Raw genomic sequence first — 13,168 nt, forward strand, 5'->3', positions numbered from 1 at the left:
TAAGAAATCAAAAATTTACATTCTTTCATAGCAGTTTTCTCCAATACTAACAGGGATGTAAAACCAACTATGACTAGAACTGTGCTGAGCAAGAAAATTGCATCAATTGCACTTCCTCGTTCTACCATCATATTAACCTTGCAAAGTAAAGCTATCATAAGGGGAAGTAGAACACTTACATTGCTCACAATCAACACTGACAGCTAACATGTTGAAACCCAAAGTAAGCGTGTGCGTGCAGTAAACACCATAAAATATGGGACCTTGCACTTGGCCTTGTTGAACTTCATGAGGTTTGCACAGGCCCACCTCTCAAGCCTTCAAGGTCCCTCTGGATGCTATCCCTTTCCTCTGACATGTTGAATGCACCATGCAAATCTCATGAAATTCAACAAGACCAAGTGCAAGGTCCTGCACCTGCATCTGGGCAAACACAAATACAAGCTGGGCAGAGAATGGATTGAGAAAAGCCCTGAGCAGGACTGTGTGTGTGTGTGTGTGTTAGTTAGCTGAGGAGAACCTCAGCATGACTTGGCAATATGAGCTTGCAGCCCAAAAAGCTAACCTTATGCTGGGTACATTTAGATTAGATATTAGGCAGAAGCTCTTCCTTGTGAGGGCAGTCAGGCACTGGCACAGGCTGTCCAAAGAAGCTGTGGCTGCCCCACCCCTGGCAGTGACCAAGGCCAGGTTTCGTGGGGCTTGGCGCAACCCGATCTAGTGGAAGGTGTCCCCCCCTGTGGCAGGGGGTTGGAACTGGAGGAGCTTTAAGGTCCCTTCCAACCTAACCCAACCTGTGATTCTATGATATTTTTTTTTTTTAATTCTTCTGAAAAACGTGGATGAAACTAAGACTACTACAGTCTCAAATGTTCAAAATGCAGAAAACTGTCTCCCAGCCTCAACAAAGGAAGGCAGCAGGGGACTATTTTTAAGACCTGGGGAGATTTTGGGGTTCTTTTTATACATAGTCCAGATTTTCAATCTTTTAGGAACTCCAAGATTACATTTGCAAATTTTCCATACAAACATGCAAAATATATTTCATTTAAGAAAGAGGGAAAAGTGCCCAAGATACTAATGTAATTACTTTGTCAAGGGAGTAAGGCTTTAAAAGCATCAAACATCAGAAGAAATTGCAATGTGCAATAGGCAGGTGCGTCAGCAAAACTGTCAGGAAAATATTTTCTTACCTGGTTTATAAGTGAATCATATATAAAAGTTCCTTCAGATGAGTAAAACTGCAGAATGGCTGGGACACAAAACATATCTCAGTTTTAATCTCAAATTCTTAAAGCTTACATCTGATAACAAAAACCACTCTGCAGTTAAGTTGCTTACACAAATATGTAGAAATTCAAATGCTCACATCTGACATCAGAATCTTCCCCCAAATTGTTGACTAACTTCTACATCTCATCCATCAGGAAAAACAAAATAAATCCATCATTTTTACTTAAACTCTATTAAGCACTGAACATTATGCAACTGCAAGTTCTAAAACACAATACATTTAAAGAGATATGATAGCTCATCCTAGATGTAATGCCTAACCACAGTGTCTCACCTGCAGATAGTCTTCCTGACCCAGTTACAGCTCTGTGCAGGCACAGCAGCTTGCTCACTTGCAACATGCACAGAAGCAAATCCTGAAAAGGAGGAAAGACCAACTCAACTGCAAGTCACAATAAATGGCCTGGTGACTAATACAAAGAACAAACCCTTCCTTAGTCAAAAAAAAATTGCAAACATAAGCAGCAGAAATTAATTTATATCATTATCAAAACAATCTCTAAAGTTGCAAGACTTCAGAAAAGAAAGGCTAATTTCTCTTTCACTTAGACATCAGTCCAAATGTATATGACAGCTGGACCTTCTTGTGACCAAATTCATATTTATGTCATTACTAACCCATAAGGACCTCATGTCCCTCAAAGAGAAAAGTATGAAAAATTGGAGGAGAAAAGCATTATAGAGAATACAAGCCTTTTAACACAACTTTAGGAAAAGCTGAATAAAGAACAACACATAATGCTCATAACACTTCAAAAAGTGAATCTACACAGTAGACCACAGACCCGCATAGAAGGTAATGGGTGGAAACTCCCATCACCACCAGACTCTTCACACCCCAACTATGCTCAGAAAAGAGGAAATGAGAACAAGCATTTGGTTGTTAGGCTTGGGAAAGAGACCAATGAAGTCCTGTTATAGAGCAAGGCTGTGAAAAAGAACTTAGCCATAACCGCCACAATTGTTTTCAGTTCTGAAATGACACTTCTGCATAAGTAATCATCCTGGTATAAATCAAGTATCTGCCATCAGAATGAAAACCAGGGCTGCTTGCTCGAGGTAGCAGGCACTGTAGCTGTAGTGGTTCAGCTCACAAAAGGTGATTACACACTTTTGGAAACATGTTTTGTATCATCTAGCTCTGACATCTTCAGGGAACAAGTTCTTAACTTCCACTACAAATTTTTCACTTAGAGTTGATGCAGAAAGTTTTCTCTCTTGTCTATTTTTTTTTTTTACCCTATACACATGAAAGGGCTCAAAGTCACATCACCCCCTACCATCAGCATATCATATGCAAAAATCAAGTGCCCCAGGCAAAGGAGGGCTTCCTGCATTGAAAAGTCCAAAAGAAAAATCCAGCTGCAGAAGGCCCTAGTAGCTTATCTCCATCTGAAAGCTTTCCTGTACCAAAGCTGTGCTTTACTGTTGGTTTGGGAGGTAACGGACTATCTGCTCAGCTACCCAAAAATCTAAAAACTAAAAAGAAAACAGTCTCAAATTGTTTAAAACAAAATATCTAAAGGCACATTTCAGAAATATGGATCACAGACAGTAATACCCATATGTCTGTGGCCCTATGCCTTTCCTCATCCCTGTTTTTGTGACTGACCTTTTATTTTCCAACAGTTATGCTGTAATCTCAATGAAATCCAGCACGCCTTATCACTTACCTAGAAGCTGACATAGAGCACTGTTAAAAGCTGTTCAATAAGAACCCATTTTCCTCCCGTTTGCAACTCCACTGCCTGTAAAACGTGTTAATAAAGCTTTGAGCTGCATTAGAATCTACTCTGATGAAAGACAATCTCCAACTGTAAGCGCATTACCACACACTTTGCACTGCTGAGTTTTAAAAGCAAAATTAGAGGATAATCAGTTAGCAAGAAAGTCTCAGTACCAGGGAACACCTCAAATCTCTAAAGCCACGCTCCTCTATTAGTTGAGAAGATTCTCCATTTTGTGGATCAAATTTTTACATATTTACTCGGTCCTAATTCAACTCAAACCCATCAGCTGATTAAACAAAGACATAAAATGCAAATCTCCTTAGACCTTGCAAAATCTTCCACAGTTCAAAGAAAAAAAGACTATTTGTTTCAAAAGGCTTGCACTAAAGCGATTCCCTAAATAACTGAAATGCAGCAGTAGTTAACAAATGGCTTGCTGCAGCATTATATGGTAAAGTCACAAACCAAAATGGACTCTTTCTGACCACTTACATTAAATACCCAAAGAACATGAAACTAAATAAAACACATTTTAAAGCACTTTCTGTTTTGCTAGACTTCACTGGAAGTACTGAAATAAGGAAAACTGCTTGGCCACAGTTAACTTCTGCTTTTCCCCTCTCACGCAAACTAGCTTTAGTTTTGTTTTTATAACACAATGGTCATGAATTGCTCATGCATATAACGTTCCTCAGATTTCAGTGTAACAACAATCTACGTAATTTTAAATGAGTCTTCTCATGCAATTTATTATAGTATTATAGCCAAAGGGATGATAACCAGATCCAAACGAGAAAAATATTTTCCTTTAATTACACTTAAAAATGCGTAAAGACCCGTATCTGTACCCAATACTAGTTTAATTTGCAGCAGAACTAAACCCAAAATAACCCAAGATGACTCTGCTCCACTGCTTTCACCCAAACAGTGATCACTACATGCACTAGATCTCTCAGGTCTACAGTAATTTTGCATTAAAATAAGTTTCTTCAAATTAAACTCTTTACATATATATATATATATAAAGGCTATTAACAGGAATGATTTTGTGTGTGTTACAGCCTTTCAGTTTCGATGTCAGACACAAAAACTGAGACACTGCCACACTAACCTCATAGATACCAAATGAAATACTGTGGAAAGAGCCTGACCACCTAACAGATGGAATTTGCCTCTTTGGAGATGACTCTGAAGCCGTGCAGCAGCTGGGCCACAGCTGCTGGCAATGATCTGGTACCTGCCTGGAGAAACACCCGCAGTCACCACAGGGTCATGAAAAAACACCGGGAGTTTCCCCACAGGTTGCAGAATGAGATCATTTAAGCAGAAAGCAGGAGAGCAATTACACCTGGCCTGTATGAGTTACGAATGATGACAAAGATCTGCCTTGGATTCCTACAGGAACACGACGGTGTTTTCTCTGCTTCTTACACTTCACACATTCCTGTGCTGCCACCCATCCCTGAAACACCTTCTTTAACACTGGTGATTGCAGCACCAAAGGCTTGAAGGAAAGTCTCATTAGCTGGAGATGAGAACAGGCTGGGGAAAAGGCCTGGCCGGGACGTGAAAGGCCTTTGGAGGGCTCTGGCTTCGGGCGTGCCAGCACAGGCCGCTCCTGAGATAAATCACTGAGGTAACACCTGTGCTCACAGAACTACAGCCTACCCAGATTTGCCCCGTTATTAAAACTACATCCATGGCTTTTAAACCAGCAAATAACACTCCAAATAAAAACCTGGAAGAGAGAGCACGGCAAAAGCGCGAGGCAACCTCGGTGTCGCTCCCCACCACGCGGGAGCACACACTGACGCTCACCGGACGAGTTGCGGCTCCTCAAACCAGTGCTCCTCGAGTCTCGGCGACCAAAAAAAAACCTAAAACCCACAACACTAAAAAAACCAAAACTCATTTCCTCGTCTCAAACGCGGCACTCACACCGCTCCGGCCGCAGCCTCCCCCGCTCAACCGCGCCAGGGAGTGGCGGGGCCCTTCGGCCGAACCAAGGTACCCGGCGTGGGCGCCCGGCCAGCCCGGGGCCCTCCGCGGGGCCGCAGACGCAAGGTCTCAGCCTCTCCCAAGAGCGACCGCCTCCAACAAGACAGGGAGCAAAAAGAAGGGGGAGCGGGCGACGCTGCCGCCTCCCTCAGCGCCTCCGGGGCGGGGCCGGTGGTGCGGCGGCGGCAGCAGCAGGTGAGCGCGGCCCGCAGCTGCGCCCCGTGGGCGGAGCGGGAGTACGGGGCGGGGAGCGCCGGGCCGGGCCGTGGCGGAGGGAGCCTGCGGGCTCTCTCCCGCCTTGCTTCAGTCACTCTTTTTCCTGGGACGGAGCTCGGAACTCGGCGTGGCAGCGGTCCCCGAGGTCTTCTTGGACGTGGGTGAGTGCTGGTACCTGCCCCTGGTGCGGGTCTCTCTCTGCTCGGCAGTTCCTGCCCCGCCTGGCGCTGGGTGAATGAGGAAGCGACACGGGCTCCAGCTCCCTCCGGCCCGGCGCTTTCCGTGGGACTCTTGGTGGAGAGAGGGGTGGTGGCCGAACTCAGCCCACCGCTCTGGTCTGTGTCCTGGCGAGGCGGCCCTGAGGGGCGGGCGGGGGGCAGCGGCTCCCTTGGGGTTGCGGGGCGGGAGGCGGTGGGGCTGCTCCGGCTGCGGGGCGCCGGCTGCTGCGGGGCTTCCTCCTCAGGCGTGCCTCCATGTTGGTGTCCGCTCCCCGGGGCGGGGGGCTGCGGTGGGAGCCCCGCGGGCCGGCCCGGACTCGGACTTTGTCCGCCGGAACCTCCCCGCCGCCGAGTTCGGGGATGGGGCTGGCTCGTTCGCTCCCCGGGGAAGGGCGACCTTGAGCCGAGAAAGTCTGTCAGCCCCCGGGCGGGGAACGGGCGGGCACGGCGGGAGCCTCAGTGGGAGGGGGCTGGTTGTGCCCCGGGCGAGGAGGTAGCGAGGTCCCTGCAGTGCTTCACAGAAACACGGAGTTTCCTTATAGCAGAAACGCCAAGTCTGATAGCACCAACTTCTTCGGTCTTGTTAATTTCCGCCCAGCGGCGTTGGTACTCTTGCAGTCCCCCGCACGGCAGAGGCTTTGGATCAGGTCTTTTTTAAAGTGGTCACGTTTCCAGCTGAATGGCGACAGACAATACTAAATGAAGGGGCAGGAGTGCCTGTTGCTTTTGTGTACATACCAGGCGTGCATCTCTTAAAAAACAAAACAGTTTTCAGGTCACCGCTAGAGAATTCCGCATTTGCATTAGGGTATGAAATATTAGAATAATTGAATTATGGCGTTCTGTGGTTACATCTGACATCTGTTTACTTGTGTGCTCTGACTGTTGCACCGCTTCACTTCTAGTTTGTTCAAGCAGTGCAGACCAGTGTGTCGGTCTGGACCTTGGAGCTCTTGCAGGAGATTTATGCACAAGGGTGATACTGCCCTGTATCCCATCTCTTGGCACTTGGATGCTTGCAAGGACAGAACTGAATCTGCAGTGAAGACAGGTGTGGTTATAATCAGTTCTCATGCTAGATCGTTTCCTAGTTTTAGAGACTTCTTTAAAGCCTGGATTACAACATTTAACATTTCTACGTATGGTCGGTGTCAAAATTCTACATGGACTTGTGAGCAATTTCTTTTAAATCTTATTTGGGCCTAGGCCTAGTACAGTCATTAGTCCATGAACTAATAAGCCAGCAAATAACCTCTTGGCTTTCCATCTGTCTAATAATGCCATGCACCGTTGTACTGATCAAATAGGAAGCTATAACCAGCTCTAACCAATACAGCTTTCTGAACAAGATGCTAGGAAATGCTTATTAAGTGGTTAAGCAATAATTCATAAGCATGTTTTTCAAGATGTGTATATGCAGCCTTTCCAATTTAGTTTAGTTACTGAAAATGACTGTATTAAAAAATAAGATATTTGTCTTTGGACTGGTAGATTTCAGTCATCCCATGATTGAGCGTTCAAATACTGGAAAGAAACAAAAAAGACTGCAAAACATAGATTTAGACTTTTTTTTTTTATATGATTATCAGAATAAGCTACATAACTTTTGAGACTTTGGCAGTCTAAAAATGGAAACACATAGCAAGGTATTTCACTAGGAATTATTTTTATGGTTGTATGGAATGCTAAACATAAAAAAAAATTAGAGGTAACGTAAAAGAGCTAAGAGTTAGCAATACTTTGAAACTTTCATCCTACGTCTCATAACTCAGATTCAGGTATGAAGGAATTGCTGCCACTCAGTGACTGGTACAAACCTATAGAAAACTATGTTCTGTTACACAGCTGTGACGTACATGTGGTTAATGAGTATGCTGTGAGGCAGTTCTGTTTGGTTGAATGTGCATGAGATAATTGATCAGGAAGATGCTCGTATTCTCACCAGACAAAAGCTCATTCTCAAGCTTTTTTCCATTTTGTATGTCATGAATTATAATCCACCTTTGCATTAGGCATAATTATACACTAGGGTCATAATTTTCTTATTGAATGGAGCAGTGAAATACTATCATAATTTTGACTTTTTAATCAAATCAGATCAAATAATCTGTAACACACAGATAAACACATCAGATTTCCATTCTCTGTATCAGTGTTAAATATAGTTGAAAAGATACCTTGTGAAGAAGGACTTTTTGTTTAACTAGGAACAGTTTTTAAACTAGAGCACTTACGAAATATTGTAGTTACTTTTGTTAAAGAGAAATCTTTAAAATAATATCTCAAAGACAACTTGGCTATTTGATGCTATGTAGATCAAGGAAATAGCAAGAAAACCTGGAAAGATGGTATTATATGCAAATAACTGGGAAATGCATAGAAGCTTTCAGGCCTCCGAGTCCATTTTGATGTCTAAAAGCCACGGTCATTTTGGTTATAGTTCATGTCAAATTGAGTACTTCAGGGCCTAATAGTAACCATCAATCCTTGTTTCCATCTGAAGGACTTCCCTGTCACCCTGTCTCTGTGCAGAGACACAGACCTTCTGCACTGTGGATGTGTTCCCCTTCTGTGGCTGGAGCACAGCTCTGGCTGATGCTCCCAGAAAGAGGAGCACCTTCATCACCTCTCACTCTGCAGCAGCACTGTGCCTGGAGGTGGGACTGTAGCACGTTGTGATGTATCGAAGTTCAGTCCAGCTAACCAGCACATGCCTCAGTGTGGACTGTAAAATATAAGTACTTTACAGGTGTTAGCCAGTGCTGAGGTATGTGCCTGTATTGCGTTCATTGATGCTGGTATTTAAGTTCCCTAAAGCTAACTCAGGCGTGTCTCTTCATGATGCAGTTCAAATATGTTATGTATCTATAGTCCACCATCGACTTAATTGCATTTATGAAGTATGTACTTAACCTACTGTAAAAAGAATGGCGTTAAAATGGAATAGGCCAGGGACTGAAATGTTTGTTGCAGATGAGTCAGAGCTGAATGTGAAAGATGACAAGAAGGGGTATACCAGAAGAGTCTGGGGGCTGGCTGACTTCATTAGGAGCAGAATTCCTCTATTAATCATCCACTGATGAGAAAGGTTATGTGATTTTTACTCTGAAATTATCCTTGCATTAAATGCAGCCTCTCCTCATCACAAGTTATGAGGCTCTGTCCAAAAGCTGCCAAAAAGCATCAAACCAGCTAGTTCCAGTAACTGTTTTCCTTGCTTATGACAAACCTCATCATCTTTCTTTGAATCTTCCTTTATCTGCATAATCTGAGTGGAGAGCTTGGTTCTTTAGAGCTGTATGTGAAGTCGAAGAGCAGCAAGGAGGAACAGGGAAAGGGGGAAAGCTACCTGTGCCCATTCAGAGCTATTTGAGTAGCACTTAAAAGTAATCATTCTGCATCTGCTTGGCTGTGCTTTGCAAAGATGCAATTAACAGAGATGAGCCTGGGAGAGCTCTTTACAGCCTTGGTAAAATAATGCTGGAATGGCTTGTATTGTGTACTCATTTAAAAGCAGCTGTTCCTACCTGTAAGAGTTTTTACACATTCTTTAAGATGCATTACTTCTCTAAGCCAGAGCTACCATGTTAGCTTTTTATGGTGTTTGTAATGTACTGACTCTAGCTCTATAGGGCCACCTAGATTAAGCATAGTGTCTTTATGAGTGGAAGCTGCACCAGTATGCTGCTTCTGTTACCAGAGACACCAGGAAAGGCAGAGAAATGAGAGAACTGGCACAGGAGTGCTGGGGACCTCATAAACCTGTCCTTGGCAAGAGATTCATTTCTGGTCTGATCTAGACTAAATTCTGTTATTACAAGAAATACTGATACCGAGAATGGAAATCTGATGTGTGTTCTGTGTGTTTCAGATTATTTCATGTTGGCTTTTTTTAAGTTAAAGTGTATGCAAGTGAAACATAATGTCTGCCTTTCAGTGGCAGAAAAGTGTCCTGATATCCATGATGATATGTTTTGAAGCTATTAAATTGGCTATTGCTCCTTTCTGATTGACAATAGATTTGGCAATTTCTAACTTTTTAGTTAGATGTAAGTGATGCAGCACAGATGTATATCAGTAGCTGCAAATCAAAGAAGTGGGCCATAAAATCAGCTCTTTAAAAGTATTTTTCAAGCTAAGAAAGTGCATAAAACCACAGAAATCTTTCCTCTTACTGAAATTAATGAGCTTCCTTGTAGTTTCTTTGCCATTGAGTGTAATGCACTATCTGCAAAACTATTGAAGGACATTTAAGCATAGTTGGTATTCATATGATAATAATCATGATCTGTAAAGTCTGAGAGTAACCATCACAGAGAACTTCGTGAAACTGATGCACATTAAGCTTTTAAGCCTTGTATGATACTTGCCTGGCTGCTAAGGGAGGAGGGTGTGTGTGCTTCTCATCTCCTCCCATTTGATCAGCCAATCATCAAACTTGTTAAGAAAAACCACAACAAAACAGCACCTCTCTGTATGCCCCTGAACCAAGATTACTTTTAATGCCAAAGCGCTACTTTTGAGAACAAAACAAATATGCAATCTATATTCCTATCCTCCTATTCCTAGTACTTTTCCTTAGAGCTGTGAGCAAACTATGGTCTCGTTTGGTTGAAATGTATCCAGGTGTTTTTGATTTTACCCATTTGGAGTGAGAGTGGCATTGCTTCCATTAGCTCCTGGAAGACTGCTTAATAGGTCAGGGTGTCACTGCAGTAGGTATTTTATGTGTCTGTGGCAAAGAGACCCTATTAAAACAAGCTCTTCCCAAACAGCTTACTAAGGGTGCCCCTCTGTTTTCTGAAGAGGTGCGTGTGGGCTGAAGTCCCTTCTGCCTCACTGGGCTCGGAGCAGTTGTCTGAATCAGTGTCTTGTTTCTCATCTCCTGGGTGACTGAAAACCTCTAAAATAGCGTGTATGTTTGTACATGCGTGGTTTTGGTTTGTGTTATGCTTAGTCTTTTGCAGTCTCATAAATGATTTAAGTATTTATAGATTTGGTTTAATCCTGGCTATGTGCTATAAATACAGTGTATCTTGAAACATATGCAGTAAATCTAAACTTCAGCCTCGGCTTTTTTTTCCCACCCGTGTGCTATGAAGTCGTGCATGCTTCTGATTTGGAACTGAAAGCCTAGGCCTAGTTGTTTGTTGTGTGACAAATGATGAGATGGTAAAGAAAGAAAACAATATTTTTTTAGTACTCAAGTCTCAAGTTACTTTGTGTGTTTGATTTTTTTTTATTCCTCTTATCAACACATTTTTATTATTTAATACGTATTTATATGCTATTACTATTTCTTTGTATAATTGATTCTTTATTATATTCTCTGGTTTCTTGAGGAAGTGAAGATTAAGCTTTGCCATGTTTTTTCTGCTTAAGGAACTAAAGAAATCCAAGTGTTTGTCAGTACCACTTTGCTTCTCAGCATACCAGTAACGCCTAATTTACTTCAGTCCATCAAATGTGTCAATATTCTATATGAGGAACAGCTGAAGGGAAGAAGGATTTTTGGTTGTGATAACCAGATTTTTCTTTCTGATGTTAAAGATTTTTTTTCTTTAACTTATAACCAGATTTCTCAAGATTTAGATACTTGAACATGTAGACAAATATTGGAAAAGATGATTAGAAATGCCTAGCAGCCAAACTCGAGGTTAAGCTTGGCTTCTGCAGCCTGCCTTTTTCTGGGAAATTCCCCAGTGAGTACAAAGGCAGTGTAGCTAAGCTATGGCTGAACTATGCTTTTCTAGGAGGAGACTGTATTTGATTCTTGTTTGAACAAAAGAGGAATCTTGTATTTCTTTCTTAAAAGAAACAGTCCCTCCTTTTCAAAATGCCCTCTCTGTGAAAATTTGGTAGGAAGATACAGTCCAGCCAGTAGTAACTAGGGCCTGTTATATGCTCTTAACCTGTATTCTCAAGGAAAATTAAGATAAATATACATAGAGCAACAACTTTGAAAGACTCTCATGTTTGAAACATGACACTGACTGTCCTGCATGTTATCTTGAGATTTTTGTGATAGGTTTTGTAGTGCTGTTGGGTGGCTGCATTTTGCTGGCATGACTGTAACCCAAATGAGTGTTTTGTACCTTTTTGATTTTGTTAGTGCCTGTCGAACTGAAGAAAATACTTAAGTTGCTAAAGAACACAGTTGTGTGTCAGCATATTTTACTGGAAAAGTAAGATTTATTCTTGCTTATTTTAAAAAATGTATTTAATATATATCCCTGTGAGAGAGAGAACAGATGGCTGTCTTAAATCAAGTAGGGGCTGCCAGGATCTTTCATCTTGATAACAAACTGTTCCTTTTATAGATGAAATAAAACCTGTATCTGAACCCTTCAGTCATACAAGTACCTCTGCACGTGAAGGAGTAGATTTGGTTATAGACACTTTCAGTATTGGTAGATAACTGGTTTGGGTTTTTTTAAAGAAACTTTTTTTTTTTCCAATAGTCTGGTTCCTGCAGTCACTGAACAAGGATGCTTGCATTTCTTCATATCCAGTGTGCTAGTCTGTTGACGCTGTGTTCGTGCTGAGCTGTGAATTGCTCAACAAGAGCTTGGCTGTTTCCTGATGTGTCTGTTGGCTGATGACTGGCCTTCACTGAACTAAAATATTCTTTACTAATGACTTGGGGATGCTGATTGCCAAATAGCCAGAGCAGATTTGTCTGTCAGGAAGTCGTAGGAGCTCTCATGTGCTACATTTGCTTGTGTTCCTTGATAACTGACAGAAGCTGACAGGATTTCTGTTTGACAGGTTTATCTAAGAAGCAGTATCCCAGGGGCAAGAGCTTCTTAATATGGGCCTAAATTCTTCCCTGTTATTTAAGAGCTAAAATGCATCCAGTTTTTGTTTGATCTGAATGCAGTGAGCCATTGGCACTAGAACATGTCTTCTCCCATTCTCTCAGGGGAAGAAGGAGGCACCAGCACCCCCAGTTACCTACTTCCTTCAACCCTTGCACAAAGGTTAGGGAAGCTCAGGTAAAACCAGAGGTCAATAGGCAGCACTTGTCTGGAAAAAATCGTGTTGGGGAACTAGAGAGCGGGAAGATACAGCTTGAAGCAGTATTACAACTTTGGCAGGTATCTTGGCCCTGACCCACTGCCCTGTGAAAGAAGTATCTCTTGTTGTGCAGGTCCAGGGAAGTTGTTCTCCTGTGAGACTCCCCACCTTTACAATAGCAGGAGAAAAATTTCATGACTGAGATATTGCCAGATATTTTTTCCTGGTATAACTTTTTTTCTACAGGCCTTTTTGAAGAAATGTGATTCGGACCAAAGGATTTATAGCTCTATGTGTTAATCCCCACAGGGCTTGTGTTAGGTTCTTAGGCTTTTTTTCCTTCCCTCCAGTTTCCTTAGACCCTTAAAGTGAGGGAATCTGCAATCAATTCATACCTCTCAGTTCATCAAAATTTGCAGAGTAGCTGTTCTGTTGGCAAAACTTGCTTCATTGCATATATGCTTGAGAGTATCTTAAATATGGAAGGATCCCTGGAACCTAATTCTCCCCATATTTTGGGTCTCATTTTAATAGAGGGTGGGTTTCCTCTTCAGGAAGCCAGGATGTGTCTGTACCATTCAGGTTTGCTTGCCCAATGGTCCCAGCTGTGATACTGACTTCCCTGGGTGAGCCTAAGTGCAGGATCACTACAATTGCATGTCTGCAAGATAGTCTGCTCCAGTTGAGGGTGAGGTT

At 42.5% G+C, this 13,168-nt stretch overlaps 2 protein-coding genes across 2 annotated transcripts in view; one reads left to right on the forward strand and one right to left on the reverse strand.

Moving 5' to 3' along the window:
• PRKCD (protein kinase C delta) overlaps nt 1-13,168 on the forward strand; it is a 186,337-nt gene that overhangs the window by 116,959 nt on the left and 56,210 nt on the right. The gene's annotated exons all lie outside the window — the stretch shown is intronic.
• Nucleotides 4,988-6,204, reverse strand: LOC133214426 (basic salivary proline-rich protein 1-like). The gene is made up of 2 exons (XM_061357333.1): nt 6,194-6,204; nt 4,988-5,852 (listed from the first exon to the last, which is right to left on the reverse strand). The coding sequence occupies exons 1-2, from the start codon at nt 6,202-6,204 to the stop codon at nt 4,988-4,990; spliced, it is 876 nt and encodes a 291-aa protein (XP_061213317.1).

Source organism: Neopsephotus bourkii, unplaced genomic scaffold (genome assembly GCF_033783945.1).
Source record: "Neopsephotus bourkii isolate Nb327-2 ecotype Australia unplaced genomic scaffold, CSIRO-AGI_Nbou_v1 NB_887, whole genome shotgun sequence".
NCBI lineage: Eukaryota > Metazoa > Chordata > Aves > Psittaciformes > Psittacidae > Neopsephotus > Neopsephotus bourkii.